This window comes from Stegodyphus dumicola, chromosome 12, assembly GCF_044657685.1.
Source record: "Stegodyphus dumicola isolate Sdum_Otavi_A_Nest chromosome 12, ASM4465768v1".
In the NCBI taxonomy this organism is placed as follows: Eukaryota; Metazoa; Arthropoda; class Arachnida; order Araneae; family Eresidae; genus Stegodyphus; species Stegodyphus dumicola.
The window spans coordinates 30536392-30560961 of record NC_140779.1 but is presented as its reverse complement, the minus strand read 5'-3'; the positions used below and the strand labels follow the sequence as shown (position 1 = coordinate 30560961).

Here is a 24570-nt window from a genome sequence, read left to right as displayed (position 1 = left end):
TATTTTTGGTGCAGCTGATTGCAACCAAAATGGGATGTGCACATCTACATGTTATAGCAGTCCTATATACAAAATTCCAACTTTCTGAGGCTATTCGCTTTTGAGTTAAGCGAGATTCATACATACCTACGTACGTACGTACAGACACTATGAAAAAAGTTTTTCTGAATCCATTTTAAATCGGTTTTATAATCCGTTTGGGGAAAAAGAGTCTTCTAATCTGTGATTACGTACAGATGTTACGCAAAAAATATCGTTAAATTGCATTCGATAGCGGTCAAAATGGATATTTTCGTTGAAATATGATACCCGAAATTTTTCAAGATTACAATACTTCCTTTTTGCTTCCTTGTACGAAGTAAAGAACTTTTATTCTATTGTGGTTTATGCGCTATCGGCAAAGTAGATTTAGTTCAAAATTCGTTAATTGTTAATTGTGTTTAAATGAAATGCAGGAAAATTGCGTATAATTTAATATTCCGTGCAAAGAAGCCATGTGGTGTACACATCAGATTTTTACTTCGTACGAGGAAGTAATAAATCGATGATATCACATGCACAAATTCATTATCAAAACAATTCTGAAAATCAAACACGTTTACGTTGAAAATTCCATCGATAAAGTTTGAGAATCTGGCAACTAATCTTTCAATTCTTTGATTTGACCGAGTTCGCCATTTTTACAGGGAATTATTCTTGCTCTTATGTAAATTTTTTTCAGTCCGTATCTCAGATCTACCCTCAAAATCTCTCTTCACAGGGCTTTGGTAGGCAATATTTTTGATTCTGTATAATTTTTCATTTTTGTTTTCCAAAAATTCAATTTGTAAGTTATTTTATAAATTTTTTAGAATTATCTTTATTTTCATGAACACTGTCATTTTTATTCATAACTTCTAAGCAATTTTCATTAAAAATATGTACCATAATTTTACGAAAATGATAAAAATAATGACGACGATCATTTCACTTATCTTGCCTATTTAAAATATCATTGGAAATTTTAAAAATATTACAGAATTTTCCTGTTAAAATATAAGTTGGAGATAGTTATAACGATGAAAATGGTTATGCTTTCAAAACACAATAATATGTTTTTACTATAAGAGATATGTGAAATATTAATGGAATGTAATATTTAGTTAAACTGAATACATACATTTTTATGATGTTAGTTTATTTAAAGATAGATAAACTGGCATTTTTTCTCCCCCTCTCCTTTCTTTTTATGTATATTTACTAATATTTTTATTACATGCACATGATAGTTGCACTTAAAATAGCTTCGAATATACATACTACGTGTTACTACAACCGCCTTAGTAGAACTCTCCAAATTTTCAGAATGTTTCAAACTATTGTAAACCATGTGCATAAACCGTTCTTCAAGCAACCATGCTCATAAAATCCTTCAGTCACGCAATGCCGCCATTTTGCATGCATTCTTTTCTTTGTATTTCAAGTACTGTATTTCGGTTTTTTGTGATATCATGATATTTGATGTCGTGATTTTCATACCTAACAATTTAAGGCAACCTGATTGCATTATTATGATTGCCTAAATTTAAGGCAACCTGATTGCCTAAATTTAAGGCAACTTGATTCCCTTATTATGATTTTTAAATTTAAGGCAACCTGATTGCCTTAAATTTAATTTTATGAGCTTCTGTAATTTTCTAGTAATGGAAAGAATTGCGGTAAAATTTCTGAAGGTATATAGAATTCTGCCACGAAATCTTGAAAAGAAACAGCAGGGAGATGCTTTTGGTAGATAGCTGGTGTTGTTGACGTTTACACGATGTCGAATCTCTGCAATTCTCTGATATTTTTAAAACAAGAAAATATCTCTGTGTATTTGTAGAGAAGAATATCGGAGAAAAAAATACGGAAATATTTGGTGAAGAATGTAAACGTTTTATTTTTTAATGTATCACGTAATCCTTATTTAATAATTAATATTTGCATTTTAAATTACAAAAGTATGTTTTCTTTTTATATGCTGATAATGTTTGCCGATTTATGATAAATACCGATAGTTTGGGAATCTTTCTAAAAAAATCCTGGAAAAACACCAGCTTGCACTGGATAGATAATTTTTACATTTTCATCTGTAAAAAATCACCAAATTACATCAGGCTGGTTGCGTTAATACGTAAGTAGCTCTTGGTAAAAGTATTATATATTTTATTCAAAAATCAGCAATGGCAAATGTAAATAATTTTTATGTAGTTTTGAGAAACCCGTTATGTTATTTTAATGTGGAAGAAATTTCTTCAGCTCACGCTGATAAAGCAAAGGACATTGCAAAATCTTCCGAAACATCGACAGAAAAAAGACTCTGAAGACACGTTAGGAAAGGTAAATTCTGCTTTAGAACCATTAGCTAATAGCAATGACGATTATTTGAAAAATTGCAATGAATTTCAAAATTATTTCTTTAGTAATTGTTGCATTTTTTACCTAAATTTCTATCATAAAAGCACAGTGACCATATTTGATTAGCTAATTTCTTTCTGTTACTACTCAAGTTTCGTAAAGTTCGCAAGAAATTCGGGTATCAGATTAAATGTTCACAGAAACTATACCAAATTATTTCTCTTTAGATTTAAGTGCCAAATTAATAATTAACAGCTTTCTCACATGATTGATAATTCTATATCACTTGTTATAATAATTAGCATATGAAAATTTGGAATGTGGTTTTATACAATGTTTTTAAAAATGAAAAGCTATGCTGCAGAGTTTTATGCCTGTGACTGAAAAGAATGTGTGATATTTGACCTGTATAAAAGTCATTTAAAAGAATTATAAGAGTGGAGAAATAGTTTTAGACTAGAAACAAAGGAATTCGATGCATTTGCTTAGATTTTGGTGCTGATTCATTTGATGTCTCTCAATTCTAACACATATCAAATAATTTTTTACTACTAACGCAACATAAGTGTCCCACTAAAAGTTTAAAAATTACTGCTGGGTTAAAACGTACTTGGAATCTTCTGAATGTTGGCGATCATCTTCCAATAGTTGGAAAATCAAACACCGTTATGCTCGTTGTAACCAAATGAACACAGAGAAAAGAACAAATAGGAGTTGCCCAATGTGTAATGTTGGGTTATGCAAAGAATGCCATAAGATGTAAAATTTATTTCATGTAATAAAGTTTTCCAGAATAATAAGTATGCTTATAGCAAGTCTATCGCTACGTGTGGGACATACGTATACCAACATTAAAACTATGATTCAGAAGTCAAATAACAAAAATCAGCGTTAATTCACAAAATTTTCACAGGACTAGTTTCGATGGTTTTACCGAACCATCATCTTCAGCTGCAAAACCGCAATTTGATCTGCGGTTTTGCAGCTGAAGATGATGGTTCGGTAAAACCATCGAAACTAGTCCTGTGAAAATTTTGTGAATTAACGCTGATTTTTGTTGTTTGACTTCTGAATCAGTATTTATTCGGCGTGTTATTGTGTCTTAATTATTAAAACTATGGTTGGGACACATGTGGCCCAGCCTTTGGCTTCAAAACCCGTTTGTCAAAAACATCCCAAATGCAAATTTTGCCTTATTTTTGACATATTTTGTTCACTTGAATAGAAAACTAGGTAAAAATTGTTTTTTACTTCCTTGTACGAAGTGAAAAGAAAGTATTGTAATCGCGAAAAGTTTCAGGCAGCATATTTCAACGAAAATATCCATTTTGACCGCTATTGAATGCAATTTAACGATGTTTTTGCATGATATCTGTACGTAAGGACGGAATAAAAGACTCGTTTCCTCCAAAAAAATTATAAAACTGCTTTAAAATTAATTCTGAAGAGAATTTTTCTTGGCGTCTGTACGAACGTTTGTACGTACGTGCGTACGTATCTCGCATAACTCAAAAACGAGTAGCCTCAGAACGTTGAAATTTTGTATATAGGACTGCTATAACATGTAGATGTGCACCTCGTATTTGGATTGCAATTGGCCTCACCAAACGTATATAAATATATTTATAATTATATCCACTCTGTTACCCGGCTCAATGATCTCAGCTTCTTTACTCTTATATGTTTGTAAATTGTACATTTTTTGCTTTAAAAATGATTGAATTATGTTGTTTTTATCTTCCGGTTAATGTTTTTATGCCTTTAGTAAATCTGTATGCAATATTTTTAGAATTATCAACAATTTTAAAGTTGTTTAAGTGCCACTAAGCCTTTTTTATGGCGGCCATTGATTGCTTACATTTGAAACAGCAGACTAGTGGATTTGTTGCCAATCTAGAGAAACTTAGCTTCGCAACAACAAAGATAACGCCTTCATTTAATTTTGCCCATTAAATCATGCTTAATCCTTTCTGAAATTTTTTCGAGGAAATAAGTGTTTAAGATTTACTTCGTAATTTTTAATATAGATATTTTGAGTATTTATGTATTTTTGCCTTCTCGCGAAGTGAGAACTGAATTAATTGAATGAGAAATACTCAATCGTCTGTGAAAAACTGTTCCTTTTTTGTTTTATTTGCTTAATTTCTTTTATACATCATTCTAGCTTTATTATAGTATTGGAATAAAACATGTGGCAACGATTAGATAATTCTATTCTTTAAATGATATAAATTTTCTGCAGTATGAGTTATGATATGAACGAACTGTTAAGTGAATACTGTTAAGTGAATCTAGCGCCAGAGTTTCGCTATGGTAAACAAACACTAGAGTGAATTTTAAAGAATGCATTTATTCTATTGTGGTTTATGAGCTGTCGGCGAAGTAGATTTAATTCAATCCAATAAGTTTAAATGAAATGCAAGAAAAAATGCGTATAATTTAATATTCCGTACAAGGAAGTCATGTGGTGTACATATCAGATTTTTTTATTCTGAAAATCACCTATTTAAAAGGTTACCAGCAAATTTAATTATCATTATCCACTATAGAATCAGTTTCTTATCCTTTTCCCTCGAGTAAGATTCATCGATTTGAAACGTGTCCTCAGACGTCAGCAACGAGACATACTCGTCGGGTTTTAATGTGGCCTCGATCGTTACACTCGAGAGTGACTTGTCGCTTCTTATTTTCCAACCCCCAGAACACGGCGAAAATTAAAAGAGGGAATTAATGGCTTAACTGCTTACGCGCTGTATAGAGCGGGATTGCATTAAGGTTCATACAAAGCATATGGACAGGAAATAAGAATGAGTTTTTACTCCCTTTCAAATGGTGTTGCAGTGGGAACTGCTGCTCATTTGTGATTGGCCTTGTTAATTTTCAAATAAGAGGAAAAAAGAGGAATAGGGAAAACAAAAGAATTTTTCTCCTGGGTAAGCTGACACTATTCAACATCCTTGAGTACAATAAGTAGGCTGTTTAAATTGATTCGGTATCTTCTAAATGGGTCTTGACAGCCTGTTAAAGGATGGGAAAAATGTTTCTGTATCTTAAACAGAGGCCACTTTCAGTAACAAAAAGTTTATGTTTGCAAGTAAGAAGGTAACAAAGGTAACAAATGTTTGAGTTCTGTAGGACAGTAAAGTGGTTAAACAAACTAATCTTAGATACATGATTAATGAACTAAAACTGAAAAACAAAATACTAACCATTGTTACATGAATAAGTTCCCATCTTCCTTAATTATAAAAATTTCTATTTCCGATTAGATTTAATTTACAAGACAAAATTCCTCCTCACCTAGATGGCAAGAAAGCGTGAGAGTTTTGAAAGAAGGAAGAGGAGTTCAGACTGATCACTACTGATCTGGACTGACAGCATCTTGGGTTTTCGGGCTTAGAAAGCAAGTAAAGACATTACATCAACAACTGAGCAACTTAATAAATGTTTTTGAAAAATTTTCTGGGCCCAATATATAAGAGATAAAAGCATTAGAAAATTACTAAAGGCACTACTATATACCTCTTGACTTAGATCTCGTAGCTGAACAACGAAAAAGACGAAAGAAGATGTCTGTGTCTGAAACTGAGGCCTTGCGATTAAGGTATGAAATTAACTGTTACTTTATGTAACATCATCTGAATATATTTAGATGATTTCTCTTAATATAGCATTTCAGATATAGGAAAAAATATATATGATTTCATAAGAAATTAATTATGTATGATATATTATATTATATATCATAAATATATGACCATTCTATTAGGTAGCTTTAGTGCTTCATTTTTAAATAAAAATATACTTTCAAAAAGGCGACAAAATTACATTTTACGCATAGAGAAAGGTCCATTAGAATGACAAATGAAACCACATTCTTTTGAATGTGGTTTCATTTGTTCATAGCTAGATTTCTGTATAGTTCTATTAAATTTAGTACTTTACTAGAATCGAATTCCATGTAAGAATTTTTAAAAACTAGACCACGTACGGCTTTTCGTTATTAAGAATTTCGGTACTTTTCCGTTTTGCCGGCGCAAACGATAAAGTCGCCAATAATGGTACAACTGATGCCAAACGGAATATCTTCGCTGGTAACCTTTTATGCCTCATTTTCAAAACAAGTCACAGCCATTTCTTACCAGATTGATTGTTTCTTTCAATACTGGCATACAATTACATAGAATATTTAAATTTTATGCCAAGACCATTCGCGGTAATTAAGTCATTTAGAATGCAATCACACCGCTCACCCGAAGGCGAAAATATAGAAGAGGCAAAATCAAGGGTTAAATTAATCACTTCTAATGAGAATGCACTAGCGAAGTAAAGCACTGCGGTTTTACATAATTTCTGAGTAAGCTATTCGTACGAATTGAAATAATTCTTTCATTTAGACTTGTATTCCAAATTAAGATTTAACTTGAAATTAATGTAGAAAATTGCTGAATTAGATTTTTGTAGCGTCGTTTACGTGAAATAAGATCATTTGGGGTCACGTGATACGAACCGGCGAATCAGGATGTTGAACCATGAAAGCTTAGTAAATTCTTAAATTAATGTCTTTTTACAGATTTATTGTCTTTATTTATTGTCGTTTTTCAAAATTTTAAACCATATTAAAATGTTTATGCCTTCAAAATAAAAAAATTCTTAGGAACATTTATTAACATTTTTTATGTGTATACTGTATGTTGTTGCCAACAAAATCTGCTTGGCGAGATTTGCGCCGGTGACCAGAATAAAAATACTAGGATTTCTGTCTTGTATAATAATGAAAAGGGTTCAGATAATTACTTTCATGTACACTAACAGTATAGCTATTCTGTGTCACAATGCTGTATTACTTCGGATACTTCAATAAGCAGAAGTAAATGTACACTGCTCAAAAAAAAAAAAAAAAAAAAAAAAAAAAAAAAAAAAAAAGGGACTGTCCTATATCTCCCGATCTACTGGGCCGATTGACAAAATTCAAATTGCGTTCTTCATGTCTCGAAAGCGCGACTTAGGATATATATTAGATTTATATATAGCACTATTCTAACATAGGTATTTTGACACAAAATCGGACTTTTTCTGAAATAACATACCAATTTTTTTACATATTTCGATTCTACGACTCAAATTACGCCTAAATATGAAATTTTGTAAAATTTGGAGCGAAATTTACGGAGAAATTCACAAATTTATGTTGGCACTTTTTTGTCAGTTTGCGCCAAGAATACTTCACTTGGCGAACTTCTTAATATATGGCAACCTAGTTTCCTTTCCCGTGAGAGGGAAAAAAGTCACCATCGTTCCTTTTTTCCAAATAATATTCTTTATATTATATTTTTAATTATAACTTATTATTTTAAGTATTTTTTTCTTTTTCGAATTTCATTTTAATTGTTTAAGTTGCACTTTTTTTTTTTTTTTCCGAATAACTGTTTTAAAAATTTCTATTTACCTGTTCGAACTGCGTAAATAAAGGTGCAGCGTTTATTTTTTTTCAAATAGTTTTCTATATATATATTTTTCGTCATAGTTATTATTTTAGGTAATTTTTAAATTTTTATACTTTTATTTTAATTGTTTGTGTTGCATTGTCTCTTCAGATAATTGTTTTAAAATTTTCTATCTATTCCTTCGAACTGAGCATTTTAAATATATTTATTAATATCAATTTTCCAGAATATGATTTTATTTATTTGAACTACGTTTCTTTCGGAAGAATAATTTGTAACCTAGACTACGATGAGTTTGAAAACTGCATACTATATTAAAAGAGAAAATACAGTAAAGCACGGTTTTACACGCCTTTCAATGTTCCGTTCAGAAAAGATATATATAAATAAGACAGATGTATAACCGACATTTTAACTTAGGATGACTTGCATACACTGCTTTAAACAGTTTTATCATTGTGCCCATTGCTTTACACAATTTTATCCTACATTTGGTTTCTTAAAATGCTATTCATATTTTAGTCAAATATTTTATTTTTGAAATCGCAAGAATCAAATATCATAACATTGAGAAGTTTTAAATTAAAAAAAAAATACAGATACTAAATTTTACGAAAAAATTTATTTTTCTTCTCTTTTTCTTTAAGCATTCTGAAAGTATATTAAAAAGTATCCAACTTTTCGAAACATTTTGGTATTTCTGACAATCATTTTAAATAAAGTTATCGCCTTTCATTTCATAAAGGCACACAAACGGCCCAGCGGTAAAGACACTGATCACTGGTAGTTCGGTCCGAGGTTCGAATCCCGCGAACGGGCTGGTTGCATGGGTGTTTTCGTGGTTTTCCCGATGTGTAACGTGTATACGAGGCCAGTTTCCCTTAGAAAGTCCTCCACGAAGGCATCCCTCCCTTTAGGCAGATAGCCCTCGTGTGCTTTGCCATAATTAAATAATCCAATCCAATCCTTAATTAAATATAATTGATTTGTAACTACTACTAGAACTGACGTTAAGAATTGAAGTGCAAATAAATAATATCGTGTGCAATCTTGATTAATATAAAATTAAAAATATTTGCATTCAGACAGAAAGTTTTTTGAAATATTTGCAATTACTTTCTAAGAAGGATTTATTAATAACCGTAATAATTACTTATTATATTACTGATGATTAGGAATAAGTTCTTGACAATTACATTCTAAATTAGAATTTTAAATTAGAATAATGAAAATACGCTACGCACAAAAATACATTTTAGGATAAAAAATGAGTCGATTTTTTATGTTTTAAAACTCCTTGAATTCATTTAATAAACATCGTATCCTCGTTGTTAATTGAATTCAGAATGTTGGGTGTCGTTTATATAATTATTCTTACTTGTCCACGGAATCTGCTGACTTATCCAGCGATTAAGTAGCTGCAGATCATTTCTACATAACCATTGAACTTCCATTAATTCAGTCTCTAGAGGGTTGTATATTTATATCATAATTTGACTTTTATAAAAATGATTATTCTAAATCTTATGTTTCTATAAAAATATACTGTGCTTTAAAAATATGGATGATAGTACCAGCCGCTCTTTCAGCCACTTCAAAAGCATCCGTTTGTTTAGAAATAAATTGTGTAGTTAATGTCATAAAATTCAAATAAACATCAAACGAAAATTCTCTGTTTTAGACAATTCGATTTAAACGAAGTAAAGTAGCAGACGATAAAATGCCGAAGGTAAAAATTTACTCTTAGAAAAATGTACTCTTATTTTTTTTTTTTAAAAAAAAAAGGAAGAAAGAGAGAAATTAAAAAACATTGTTAAAATTTGAATAATATCATCTATAATTTTAAAAAATAGCTTTTCATATAGTATTAATAAATATTTATTACGCATCATTGAGGGAAAAAATGTCATATAATTAATTCTCCGTAATATTTTACTTGAAATTTAAGGTTAAAAATAGCTGTGGCAATACAGTGTAACAAAAATCCATAGACCACATTTGGCGTTATTATCGCTCAAAAAAAAGATGCCAAATTTCAAAGCGCGAAAATATGTAAATTTGTGTATATCTTAGAAAATTTTGAATAAAAAAGTCTAATTTTTTGCAGATATGCTTAAAAATATACCTACTTTAAGATGATGGTAAAAATTTTATAGGTTATAATTCAAAATTTTTTTCGAAAAATTTATAAAAATTATTTAAAAATAGAAATTTAAAAGATAAAACACAAAAAATGGGTAAATTTTATTTGGAATGAACTTAAATTTCGAAATGTGAGAGAAAAAATCAAAAAAGTTTAATAAAAAAAGAGATATAAATAAATATTTGCCAAATTCAATTAACATTGAGGAGCTAAAATTTTGAGAACTAATATTTCAAAAACTACTCGTACGATTTTTACAAAACTTGGTATTCTGGCATAATTTGAATCGTAGAATCGAAATATGTAAAAAAATAGTTATGTTATTTCAGAAAAAGTCCGATTTTGTGTCAAAATACCTATGTTAGAATAGTGCTATATATAAATCTAATATTTATCCTAAGTCGCGCTTTCGATACATGAAGAACGCAGTTTGAATTTCGTGAATCGCCCCAGTAGAACAGGAGATATAGCACTGTCCCATTTTTTATTTTGAGCAGTGTACAATTTGAAAAGAATGCTACTCTTCTCGATGTGACAAATTTTGGAATATCGAAATTTTTTCTACTAGCTTCAGTTTCGATTTGTCATCCATTAATTGTATTAATGAGCTCCAGTATGAATGACCATGCTTTTTGACAGCATAAACCGTGTTCGAGATGTTAGCGTCTCAAAACATTTGAAGTTTTAGTCCTGTTCTAATCTTGACGTCTTGTACAAACCGGCTTGAACAAAGCTGGCTCAATGAGGCCACTGTTTAGTGACTTTTAACTTTCTTCGAATCAGCTGGTTCAGTTAGTTGCTCCGTTGTTTACCTCACAGGTAACGTCAGTGCAGGCAAAAGTTTTTCAGAAAATCCTCCAAGAAATTATCCTTACCCGTAGGAAAATATGCATTTTATTATTTGCTCTAATAAAATAATCTCATCTTTTCCAACCTTTGTTTTATTCTAAAAGTTTGATTTCTGTCTTCGCTCATTGTATCATCTTATTTTTTAAAGAATGACAAATTTCTTTATAGTCTTCTAACTGCATCGCATTAAGTTTATCAAATCCAAACTTCATGCTTTCAGAAGCAAAGCACATGCACGTATAAATTTGTGAGAATGTACCCTTTCAGATTACAGATTAAGGCAATTACGTCAAAAGGTTGCAGTTCTAAATTTCATTAAGTAGTTTAGTTTAGTTTAGTGACGGAAGGATGGCTGAAATTTGAATGATGGTCTACAGTGGCATCGAACTATAATAGATATTTTAAGAGAAACTGGGCACCCTGCATCATAATCACTCTTAGCCAAATTGTATTCCACTACAATTAGACGTAGGAATTGAAGGGGACACCTATATACATTAATTATCAGAAGGTTTCGAGAGTAAGTAATTCTTTCTTCCCAAATACTCATATCTGTCAGTCGTAAATTTGTAATGCTAGTTGTATTCATTTGCGAGTAGTACCGTGCGTAATTGCAATGTGAGCTGGGCTTGTTGATGGCCATCAAAAATAGAATAAAGTGGTTAATTCAAAGGAAAATTTGAGCTCAGGTATATAGTGTATGAATTTATTGTATATGCCACTTTTAGAGAAAAGTGTAATTCTTAATTATATTTCATTGCTATTTTAAAGAGGATCACTGTGTTTTCATGTTAATTATTACAATATAAATAATAATACTGTTTTTGTGACTTACATTTTTGATAATAATTAGATGAATCAGTGTTATTAAATTGCTCTGGCTTGCGTTTGGAATAGGATGAGCGACTACGTAAGTATGCATTTTGGGAGTGAAATTTTGCTGATAAGTGTTTGTCCAATTGCCTTAAATTAGAACCGGAAAACAAAATTAGAGTTAAGTTATTTAAAGCATAAGGTTATATATTTCATTAAAGAACATAATATGGTAACTCTTTAGAGAAATATACGAATTGCGTAACATAATACTTCCACGTTTAATGATGTATTTTCATTTATATTTCAGTCGCCCTATTACTTATCCAACTCAAAGGCCTCCAGATTATCGCTCATTGTCCATACTGTTAAACCAGATAAATGATATGAAGAATGAGTTAAATGTCTTATCTCGAATTGTAACGAAATTAGAATGCCAGGTTCCTCTTCGAAAGAAAACTGAAATGGACAGTCTCTTTGAGAATCCTATTGGATATAGCGTAACTCTAACAACTCAGACTTCGCCTAAAAACACTTATGTCAGACAGCTCAAAGTTCCTGAATCGCAAAAGAGTTTTGGATCAAGTTATAAAATCCTGAACCATAGAGATTTAAATTTTAGACTCGAAAATAATAGCATTTCGGAAAACTTGGAGAAGCTTGACACTGGAAACAAGGAGAAACACAGTTACGAGACACTTGAAAGTTTTTCTTCGGATAGATCCCGGAACAACAATATAATTGAAGGAGAAAAGACTCTAAGTTTTCCTAGCCTAAGAAAGGATTTTGAAGGAACAAGTAAGGATAAATATGAGGGAAAAAAGGAAAGTAGCCTTTCTGATCATGAAACGCATTTCATGCCTACGTACATATCTGCTTTGAAAGTTGTCACTTCGCGTCCTCCCAACACAAAAAGAACAGTAGAATTTGGGGAAAGAAGTACTTCAAAATCGTACTTCGATTTTGCAGATTATTATTTAAAGATTTTAGATTTACATGACAAAGCAACAAAGAAACAAAAGTCTACTACTCCGATTGTTTCCACCAGTGGCTAAATAATCTTTATAGGTAATAGTAAAATGTATTTTAGATAGGCTTACAAGAGGTGATAAGAAAGTATATATTATATTATTAATACCTTTCTTTAAAGATCATTGTTGCTTTCTATGAAGGTTTTATGTTCTCGGTTTTGCAAAAGATAAAATTATACAATTACATGTAGTCAGATGACTTGAGGTAAAGTCTCTGATTCTTATACGAGTAAATAAGAATAAAATGATACTATTACTTATAATGGCCTCTTTTTCATTGTGTCGAATATAACTTGCAGAGACAAGATCGTATGCCCGTTTAGAATTTTCCACAGAGTGATTTTCATTTTGCTTCTAGCAAACAACGCAATGTGACTGCGCAGTGCACAATTCCCATTCACTAATATACATTTTTAGTAATAGTGAACTCGAGTTTTATAAACCAAATGCATGGAAAATCCAAAATAATTACAAAAATATACTTAGTGAGTAAATGTTATAATGAAAATATTCATAAAGAAGCTTCGTAAAATTAAACGTCTCAATGTAGTTTACACTGAGAGCTCACATTCAAGTTTCGAAACTTTAAAATAAATGGACTTCAAGAAAAATACTCTCAGTTCTACCCTTTTGGGGTTATATACTAAGGCTGTTCACACATTTTGTAGACGACTTTCAATGTATGTATAGAAATAATTTATCTACAATTAAATGTTCCATTTCCAAAGTCCAAGGAGGCTTGTAAGTCGATGTCTGGACAATTTTCTTTTTAAAAGTTTAAAAGCACAAAATTTCGTGGATGATATATAAGGAGATTTAGTAGAGATATGAATGAAGGGTATGGTTTTCCATACACATTTCTTAATCGATTTTTCCCAGGAAATAAACTATGGGTTTTGATGTCTGTCTGCTTGCTTTGTCTTGATGCAGTTCTACTGATTAATGGTACTGTGTGTAAAAGAAGGTATTTTATGTTTGAAAATTGGGTGTGAAATATATTCCTGATAATATGTGGAGTTGACCTAAATGGTTTTCTGCACTCCCTTTGATTTTTATTTGTGATTATATCAAAAACCATCAACAATCACAAATCCCTTTGAAAAACGTTTTCTAGAATCTTTGAAACATGTTCTAAAATTTTTTTCTTCACTTTGATGATAATGGATCTCTTTTTATTGCTGTCATTTAAATACACCCAACACTTATATATTGCTACAATATTTTCCATTATTGTCCGAATAAATTCTGCTTTTGGCAATGCGTCGTGAAAAAAGACGACGCGTATTACGTTTTTTCGCCTTTTTAAGATTCAAATAAGCATTCATCCCTGTGTCTTACAATTGAGATTGAGCATTTTAATATCATAATGCATTTATCCGTTGACTTCGAAAATTTGCTTTTAACATTAAAGTTCTTACCTTTGTAACATTCGAAACATTCCATTTTATATTTGCATATGTGTTTTGAACAGTTTTTCTCCTTGAAGCCAAACTTTGCCTTTTCTCTTCTCTTATTGATAATTATCTATCGGTGCTTTAGATACCGAAGAATCATAGCTTTCACAGAATTTTTAATAACTAAATACGAATAATTTTCTTTGGAAAGAGCGTAAACCTAGCCTTCCGTCCACTCTTTCTTTGGAAGCGCCCTTTTGCATGAAAAAAAAATTTGTCAAACAGCAGACGATAATTTACACTTTAAAAATCATAGCTTTCACACTATTTTTAATAACTAAATACGAATAATTTTCTTTGGAAAGAGCGTAAACCTAGCCTTCCGTCCACTCTTTCTTTGGAAGCGACATTTTGCATGAAAAAAAAATTTGTGAAACAGCAGACGATAATTTACACTTTAAAAATTATAGCTGCAGTTAAAATATTTCCAAGTAAGTGACGTTTTTACACCAAAACAAAGCCGTCTAAAAATGTGCGAATGGCCCCTGTACTTAAGTATAAATATCATTATTATTTTTAATTAAATAATTAACATTAATGTTATTTTTGACAACATATAATCCTGATTATTCTTTCTTTATCATAATAATTAAAGAAGATATCTTTATTCTAATAGTCTGTTTAACAATATAAATTCTCTTGAATCTGGCAACCAGTTTCTGTTCCTGATTAAAAGTTTCCTCTTTAGAAGGCGATTGCGTTTTGTGTTTTCCACTACTTCGGGCTAACCAGATAAACTTTGACTCAAGCCAGGTAAAAATTCCGTTCTTTTTTATTATTATTATTCTCTATTATTTGTGCTTTTTAGCATCTCACTGAGGACATACTTTATATCAAAAATTTTAAAGCTTGCAAAATTTTAACCTTACCTTGACAGTGAGTTTAAATAAAATGTCGAAAAAGAGAAATTATATTTGGACAAGCATTAAAGTTGGCATGTATTTTTCGCGTTGTTTTAGGAGCTACTTTAAAGTTATACTTAAAAACAATATGTAAAAACGATTAATTTTGCAAAGTTGCTGCTAATTTATTTGAAGTATCCATCATTTGTAATCTTTGTTAACTGAATTTCAATAATTTTACACAAAATAGTTCAAAATCCAGGCCGAACGGTAAAGTCGCCAAGCATTGGTAGTTCGACCTGGATTCGATTCCAGGAAAACGGGCTGGCTGCTTGCATGTTTTCGTGGTTTTTCCAATCTGAAGCGTGTAATACGAGTCAGATTTTCTTCGAACGTCCTACCCAAGGGCATTCTTCTTAAACAGATATACCTCTTGTGCATAGCAAAGCAAAAAAAAAAAAAAAAAAATCTCGTGCTCTCAATCAAAAAATATTATTTCAGAATCCAGTTTCTTTTAAAATAAATAATAAACAACCCATACAGCACGTTCGTTGACTTTTAAACTCTGGTGTATTTGAGTGTTCAGCGGTCTTACCAGTACTTCGCGTGAATTTTTAAAATTTATTTTTATGAATTTACGTTTAGCTGTATAGACTTTTTCTGCATTTGCTGTACCATACAAGTATAAATAATCAATTAAATATAATGTATTGAAAATTTATGCATATTTAATACCAATTTAAAATGCAATAGTCTAGCAGTGACCAAAGTTTGTTGAATTATATCAGATTTCCAGTCATAAAAGGCTGGTTGAATCCAAGTTTCTGTGGTTTTCCACATGTGTAGAGCGACAAATAATGGCTATGAGCCGGTTAAAATAATCCTCCGTGATAGTAACTCTCCTAGTAGCCAGATAGTCTTCGCGTGTTTTATCGTAAGACAAATAAACCGCATTTTCAGATTATTTACCGTGTACGATCATGTCTCAATTTATTTGCTGCTGTATACACCCGTTTATAATTTTCCTTAATATGTCATGCATAAAAGCGTCCTTCACTTAAATCAAAAGAACTATTATGGTCTTCCATAATGGTTCATTTTATTCAATGTTATCAAGCTATTTTATAATACTACCACTTTTATATCCGAATTCATAAGTGAGGTCTACCAACTAATTTCAAAATCCTATTTTCCTAATCAAAATGTAAATATAAGATCCATGCAGAACTTTAATTTTCATGTGATTCGTAAGTTTCATTTGCTTATATTTTGAGTTTATTTGTTAGCAACATATTTCCTTTCACCCAGCAATTTTAGCACCTTTACAACAGCTAATACAAAAGGTATGTTCGTTTCGGCAGTTCGAACTAAAGAGGGAAAGAAGAAATCCAAGGTTTGAAAAATACGGGAATTCGATAACTACCGAGTATCATCTTTTGCAGATCCACATTGCCGAAACGATAAGTTTCATGTGATAATCAGTAAGCTATAATCGTGAATTAAATGTAAAGTTATCAAAGAATATATTAAACAAATTATTGCTGATTAAGATAAAATATTTACTTATTGGTGCAATCATCTCGGCGCAGTTTAGGCGATTTTTATAGACAGAAAAGGACTTATAATTGCAAAAATCATTATATACATCTATTGTTTTACTCTGAAAATCACCTATTTAAAAGGGATATTTCTTTTTCTGGTGGAAATTGCATCGCAATCGCTTTGAGAATAAACTGAAAAGAATATTTCCCATTCGCCATTTTGAAGTAAAATGCTGCATTTCTGTCGAAATCTGGCTGGCCTATTCGGTTTAGGACTATAGCTACTTTTTTTTGTGTAACTTGTTAGCATACTTGCCTACCACCATCTGAGTTGCTGTACCGCCTGTTACGACTATCAGCATTGCACTCAGTTGGTGAAGCATTCTATTGTCACTAGGCCTAAATCTCTAAAGAATATTAAAAGCCAAAAACCTATAAATTCCGCTATAAATTTTAATATTCTGTAAAGTCACTTCGTAAGATGGCTATTTGTGACCTGTATTTATGAAAGTGACCCTGACAAGACTGTGCAGAATGAGGATTTTAGAAATGTTTTATGCACTGTGATTCTGAATTTACAGAGAATATTTACACTAGACGTCTGGTAACTTCGATATAAGAAGTCATTCTGATGTAATATTCTGAACAATATCAACTGGGTATATTAATGTACCACATTTTCAGAGTTCCTGTGTAATATTTGCTTGCCACATTCGTAGTTAGTCGCCTTTGTTATTCACTTGTATATTCACTAAAGACTCTAAGAAATACAAATCGGTGTATAGAGTTGGAAATTTGTGTTAATTGAGAAACATGTGGGGTTCACTAATGTACTGTTTTATATCTGCTTGGCATTTTGTACCGGTTACTGGTACAGAACACTTGAAGATGGGACTAGAAAATATTACGTTCTTTATACCACCACTCAGCCACTTGTTGGAATACTAAAAAGATTGTACACGAAAACAGCCACGTCGTAATTGTTATGGGCATGATTGCCAGTGGTTATTGCATTCTGATAACTTGGCGACGTCTGCTAATTTGGTTATGTTTATGTATATCTTGAAATGAATAAAAGTATCAATGTAAAAAAAATATAGTTTCCAAATCAGATACAGCAACGATTTGCTTTCACGTATACATGTCTAAATGTAATCATTCAGAAATCCCTGACATAAGCAATTTAAATTTGTAGATAATTTAATTCCTTAATTCGAAATGTAAGCTGTAAATTTTTATTAAATACTGAAGTAGCGACTTCCGTAAAGCAATGAAATTATTTGGATCGATCCATAAAAAAACTGGAAACTATTCCAGCTTGAAAGTTCACGTTAACAATTGCCTGCAAAATTGGTGTAAATGAAAGACTAGAAACTTTAGAAAAATAAATGTATAAGAAATTATCGTATGTTCTCATGTGTACCGTGATAGTATAAGTTGTAATACATCTTCGGTGTCAGTCTTACGACAACGGGTCCTCATGCAAAACCTTAAAGATCAAGCATGATCTATTTATAAACGTTACCTAGGTCCGCCAGCGGCCGAGCGCGAAGTCGCTGAGCACTGGTAGTTCTGTTCGAGGTTCGAGTTCCGCGAATGGGCTGATTGGATGGGCGCTTTCGTGGTTTTCCCATGTGTAACGTATATACGAGCCAGTTTCCCTTAGAAAGGCCTCCACGAAGTCATCCCTTCGGCAGATAACCCTCGAGGTTTCGCCGTAATCACACTAACCAAACGTTACCTGGCAGGAAGTAGTTCTTTATATTCACAGTATACAATAAAAAAATGAGCAAGATATTGGGTTTCTAACGAAAAATATTTCCATCTGAAAAGGTAAATGGTGTTAAATTAGATTTCATAAATTTCTCTGAAGAATTTTAGATATTTTGAAATTTTATTCCACATGATTTTGCAGAAAATTCTGCATCGAAAATTGCCCACTAACTGCACTACAAACCCAAGCTGACAGTGTGACAGGCCCACCCACATTCGAATTCCTATCCCAACAGAATAATCTGACCGAAGGAACATTTCCATGAGTTTTATGCGTGTTGCGGAAATACGTGTTAATTTTTCTTATAAAGTTGTCTGTGAAGGAATATCGTTTCTTAAGGAGATAGTATGCTGTACTTTAACGCATTCAATTAACAATGCGTTAATAATGCTTACAGCTATTTCTCTACTGATGAAGAATAAGCAATACACGAAACATGCTCGAAAATGTTTTTTCTTTTTGCATTTTCTGAAGTTTTGTTTCTATCGTATTTATTTTTGACATGCATGTAGGCGCTCTTGGTCAAATGACAATTCTTACGAAAAAAAACTGATTAAAAAATTCAGTACAGCAATTTTCAAACGTAGTGCCCTGATGCAAAATTTTGACCTCGAAATATTTTAAAATTATATAAGACTTCTTCAAAATGATACAGTAACCTTAATAAAAACATCACTGGTATTGCTGTCTGGAATAATGCATTTTTATCACGTTTATCTCTGTATACACATTATAGGAATAACCCTTTGGGTGTACATTTATTTGAAAAACATTTTGCACTTGGAGCATATTTAACCATTTGACGTATCAGTACGTCATGCATTTGTTTGGACAAAGACGCACATGGCATTCAGATATGTCATTGAAACTGACACGAAATTTAGTTCATTCTGGTTTATTTCAAAGTAATGTGTATCTGTTGCAACATAACAAATAATTTCAGTAGTTTGGTGAATCTAGTTTGGAATACACAACCCCATAATGCAGAAATAGAGAATATATTTTATCAAAGGGACAACTGCAGTTTTAATGAAAGTTTTGATTCCAGTTACTTCAGAAAAGTTTTACATCAGGTAAATTTTTTTCCCAAATCTATTCATCCAATTTTTCACGAGAAGATTCACTATCACTGCTTGATAAGCGTTTTATACGTCTTGGAATGATTTCACTATCATTATTACTTTCTAGTTTAATATATTCATTTTAGTTTTGAAATGCCGCTTTATCGCTTAAAGGATCAATATAAAATTCATCAGATTCAAGATTACTTTCATCAAACATCCTACTACTTTCATCAAAACTGTCGTTATCACTTTGATAAAATGTATTTATTTTTGTCATTATGGGGTTGTGTATCCCAAACAAGGTTCACCAAACTACCGTTGCAACACGTACACATCACTTTGAAATAAACCAGGATGAACTAGTTAAATCTCCTCTCAGTGTTGTGTGTCTTTGCCCAAATAAATGCAGGACGTACTGATACGTCAAGTGTAGCCAAAGAGCAGATTTTATTAATTTCATTGAAGTTTTGATTAGCAAAATGTAAGGTATGTCATAAAATAATGAAAGTAAAAATGTACGTTACTTACGCATCAACGCAATCATCTTAGACGTCGCCAAACATTCAGAATGTGCCAAGCTCTGGCAACCATGCGCGTGACCATATTCTTCCAGCAGCCCTGCTCGAAACACTCCTTCAATTAAATAACGCTGCCATTTTAGTATGCGTTCTTTTTCTATTTGTTGTATTCCGAGCAACGGAGGAAACTGCGGTAAAATTTCTGAAGAAATGCATAATTTTGCTGAAACTTTTCTAAAGGGAATAATGAAGAAATGCCTTTCCTAGATAGCTGCTGTTGCGAAGGGGGTAAATCTTTATATTATGGTAACCTGGCGATTTTTTGGCGAAAATTTGGCGACCAACCCTGCTACAGCAACCTGCTAGTTTTGTTTTGGACGCCATTTCGTTTTCACGAAGTAAAGGCATGTTTTTTTTACTCAACATTTTTTCCAACAATCTGTTAGCCGAATTACGCGTATACTAGAACTTTTATGGAACAAAAATGCTTACTCATGACGAAGATTCGGTGCGAAATTGGGAGAAAGTGCAGAATCGTAAACTTGCTTGCCGCGTTTTTAAGAATTGCACATACACGGTATCCATGTTCATGTCAACCTATTTTCACTAAAAAAAAATCCCAGAATTGCACAAAAATAGCATTACGCACACTCTTGACTTTATCTATGCACACATCGACCTATTTTCACTTAAAAAGTCAAAGAAAATTGACAAATATCAAATTCTTCACTCTTGTAAAAAGCGCCAAAACATAAGTGGGCGATTCTGCACTTTAGCAGCGAAATTGTAAGTGCTTATTAGCTAAAATCACGATCGGAATTTTCCGGAAAATGTCACATTACATGTCTCATGATCTCCATTTCTCTGAGACAAAGTAATCTGATTCGAACTGTGTACTTCTCGGATTATTGCTAAAGTCCTAGCTAGTAACCTTTATCGCCTTACCAAAATGTCGCCAAACTACATGGTTACCATATTCTAAAGATTAGCTGCCAAGGGTTATAGGAAGGCGATTCTCCGCAATTCTATGATGTCTTAAACATTTTAAGATGAATGTAAGTGTTTTATGTTTTAAGGTATCGCATAACCCTTAGTTAAGAATTCAAATTTGTATTTTAAATTGCTTAAGCATTTTTTATTTTCATATATTGATAATATATACCGACTTACGATAAAGTTTCGATAGCTTGGGAATCGTTCAGAAAAAGGGCGCAGAAGCCAACATCTTGCTCTCTATAAGTAACTTTTACCTTTTCAGCTTAAAAATACGCGAAATTTAAGAACTTGTTTCAAAACTTTAAATATCTCACAGGTTTTCTACTTGGGTTAATTAGGTAAAAGGAAAAGTTTTGTTTCTTATTTTTAAGTCATTTTAGAATTTTTTGTTATATATAAAATTTGTGTAATAGATGTGAAATGTTTAATAATGAATGCTATTTGCGCAAAAACTTAAACGTACAAAAAGCTTCGGATTTTATAATTATTTTATCAACTGGAATTTTTGACCCCATAATAGCGGTACAGTTTTATTATCAAGACTGGATCAAGAAATGTACAGTTAGTCACAAGTCTTCGCACAGACTAAATTTTAAATTTAAAAAAAAACACTTAAAGCATAGAAAAATGTATTTTAATCATTGCGTTTTTTTTTTATTAGCTAAAACTGTAAGCTTAAAAGTAAATAATATCAGTGTAATACATTTTACATTTTTTTTAAAATATATTTTTCAAAAAAACTCAAATTCCCTCCAATAAGTCTTCGTACGCTTTCAAAATAAAAAGCAAACTATAAGTTTTTTACATTACTTCAACACTTTTGTTGGATATCCTTTATTCTTCAAAACAGCTTGCAGACGTCTGGGCATTGACTGAACTAGTTTTTCAGTGTCATCCAACGTAAATTTCGCCCATTCTTCCTGCAATTTACTAATTTGCTCATTTCGAGACTTAATATTGTGTTTTCAAATTCGTTTCTTCAATTTTTACCACAAATGTTCGATTGGACTGTGGAGGAGTACGCAACTGTCTTGGAGTGTGATAGAGGAGATATTCCTTCACAATTTTAGCTGTATGTTTCGGGTCGTTGTCTTGGAAAATAAAAATATTAGGAAGGTTTAAATTTCGGGCCTGTCTCGTAGATTTTTCTTCAGAATATCCAGATAAACATACTTATCCATGACTTTAACAATAATGGGAAAATTTCCAACTCCTTTCGACGACATACACCCTCATACCATCACACCATCAGCTCCATGTTTGACAGTTGGATTTAAATTTCTCAGATTCAGTTCTGTTCCTGGTTTTCTCCATACAATAGGGATAGGGGGGTCATTAACTTTAAATACTGTAAATTTACTTTCATCTGACCAAATTAGATTGTTCCAGAAGTCCTGCGAAGAGTTTAAATATGTTTTGGCAAAAGCAGTTCTTTTCTTTCTATTTGTCTCGGAAATGTGTGGCTTAGACCTGGGTTTGCATCCATGATAATCGGCCTTTCGCAGCCCTTTTCGTACAGTTTCAGGAGAAATTTTCTTGTTGCTAGTTAAAAAAATTCTTTTGCAATGTTTGCAGCAGAAAGTTTAGGATTTTGCTTAATTCGTAAAAGAATTTTTCTTTTTTCTCTCTGCGTTAGCTTCTTCGGTCTCCCACATCTTGGTTTTACAGTAAGACTACCAGTGTCAAGATAGTTTTGAATAACTCTTTGCACACTAGAAAATGTTTTAGAAATGTTTTTACCAATATAGCGAAGAGTTTTACCTTCATCTCTCAATTTGATAATTAGTTGTCTCGTAACTAAAGGAATCTCTTTATTAGTTGTCGTTTTCGTCAAAGAAAATGGAAATAACTTCCAATCAACGTAAAATTTGCTTCGGAAGTCAATGACCTTGAAAGTGTAACCTTCTTTGCATTTTCAAGTTTGAAGTTTAAAAGTTAGATAAGAAATCCCCCGTTTCCTTCGCATTGTACGCAAACTTTATTGGCTTTGATTTCCGGCCACATATCTTTTAAAAATTAGTGTGCATAAATTATTAGATATGAAAATATTAGAGTTAAATAATTTCAAAGTCCCTTGTTGAAACTAAATATTTAAAAAATAAAACTTTAAGAAATTACCCTTTTCGCACCTTAAAATTTGGATTTGATATTACTTTTCTTGATGTACGCAGACTTTATTGACTAACTGTATGTATGGATGTATGTGTTCTTGTATGCGTATGTATATGTAAGCACGAATATGAGTTTATACACATATATGCACATACATACACATGCGCATACATTCATACATTTCTGAATCTGGTCCCGATAACAAAACAGTACCCAATTTTCAATGTCATTTAAATTGTGAAATGCAGCCATTTTCTTTGATAATTTCTTCAGGAATGGAAGGCGCAATCGAAAGAAATGCGTTAAAATATTTGAAATGAATATAAATCGCATCCTAACTTTATCATAATAAAAACTGCGGCTTAGATTTTGTGCAATGCGGCAATTTTTATACAACGAAAACAAATTAAGTCATTAATGTTAACTCGAATTCAAATGATTAATTAAATAAAAATCAAAATTAAAAATTTAATTAATTTTTTCTTAAAACACAATTTTATTCATAAAATGTTTAATTATTCAGTTTTGTTATTAAAAGAACGAGCGTTATGTAGTAATATTGGTTTTATACCAAACATAAGTATTGGTATGGAATTGATGACCAATAAGTTCTTGCCCAAGGTAAATGTCCAAAATTACTTTTTCAGTTTTCTGTGTAGCTTCCTATTCGATGTCAAGTTTAGTACAGAGATATTTTTTCAAGCGTCGGTCTCTAACATAAGTGATTTGTTATCACCTTCAAATCATTGCTGAGATATATTCTTCAGGTCCTTCTCATAGCTGCGATACTGCTTCAGTTTTGGAAAGAAAGAGTTACTTAGATCCAGATCTAATACTTTACATTATGGAAAACAGCAATAAGGGGTATAATATACAAAATTGAAGCCACAATAGTTAAATAGCTATAAGCAAATCTAAGTTGGAGTGTTGGAGCCGTTATCCAACAAATGCAAAACTTAATTTGCTGCATTGGCCGTGTCATTTTGCCTTTTATAGGCAGCCGGAGTTCATGCACAATCCGTATACTAAACAGATGGTATTGTGATATTGTATGGTATATAACTTGTAAATAGTCTCTCCTTTTCCACCTTGAAAGTTGGCCCAGCAGCGGCCGAGCGCTAAAGTCGCTGAACACTGGTAGTTCGGTCTGAGGTTCGAATCCCGCGAACGGGGTGGCTGTAGTGTGTTTTAGTGGTTTTCCCCATTTGTAACGTGTATACAAGCCAGTTTTCCTTAGAAAGTCCTCCACGAATGCATCCCTCTCCTTAGGCAGATAGCCCTCGAGGCTTTGCCGTAATTAAATAACCTAACCTAACCACCTCGAAAATTAGAATCTGAAGTTTATACCTTGGATTTCTAGCATCTGAACTTGTGGAAGTGGAGATATCCATCTTTTTCACACCACGATTTCTAGTCTTTTTTAGTGTGCAGTCTGTTCAGTGGTGAATCTTTTAATTCATTTCCTATTACTATGGATAAATACAGGTTTTTATTGGTGTTTATTACAAAAACCGGCTCTTGAGAGTATTCGAATTTTCCTTCATTTCTGGCTTAAAAATTTTAGGTTTCCATTTGGGGCCAATCCCTCGTCATCACCAGCACTTCATGCC

General features: G+C 31.9%; 1 protein-coding gene across 4 annotated transcripts in view; it reads left to right on the top strand.

Annotated features, from left to right (window-relative positions):
* The first annotated feature begins 664 nt into the window (after positions 1-664).
* Positions 665-24570, top strand: part of LOC118189498 (uncharacterized) — a 42463-nt gene continuing 18557 nt past the window's right edge. Inside the window, exons 1-3 of one of the 4 annotated variants that reach the window (XM_035360118.2) lie at positions 667-767; positions 5646-5980; positions 14802-14866. Coding sequence is in view for 2 of the 4 variants with exons in the window: in XM_035360117.2 (XP_035216008.2) it covers positions 5946-5980 (35 nt within the window). In the remaining 2 variants the exon portion in view is untranslated. Of the gene's footprint in view, positions 768-5645; positions 5981-14734; positions 14867-24570 lie in introns of those variants that run through there. The other 3 variants (XM_035360117.2, XM_035360116.2, XM_085827594.1) reach the window with 3 other exon arrangements.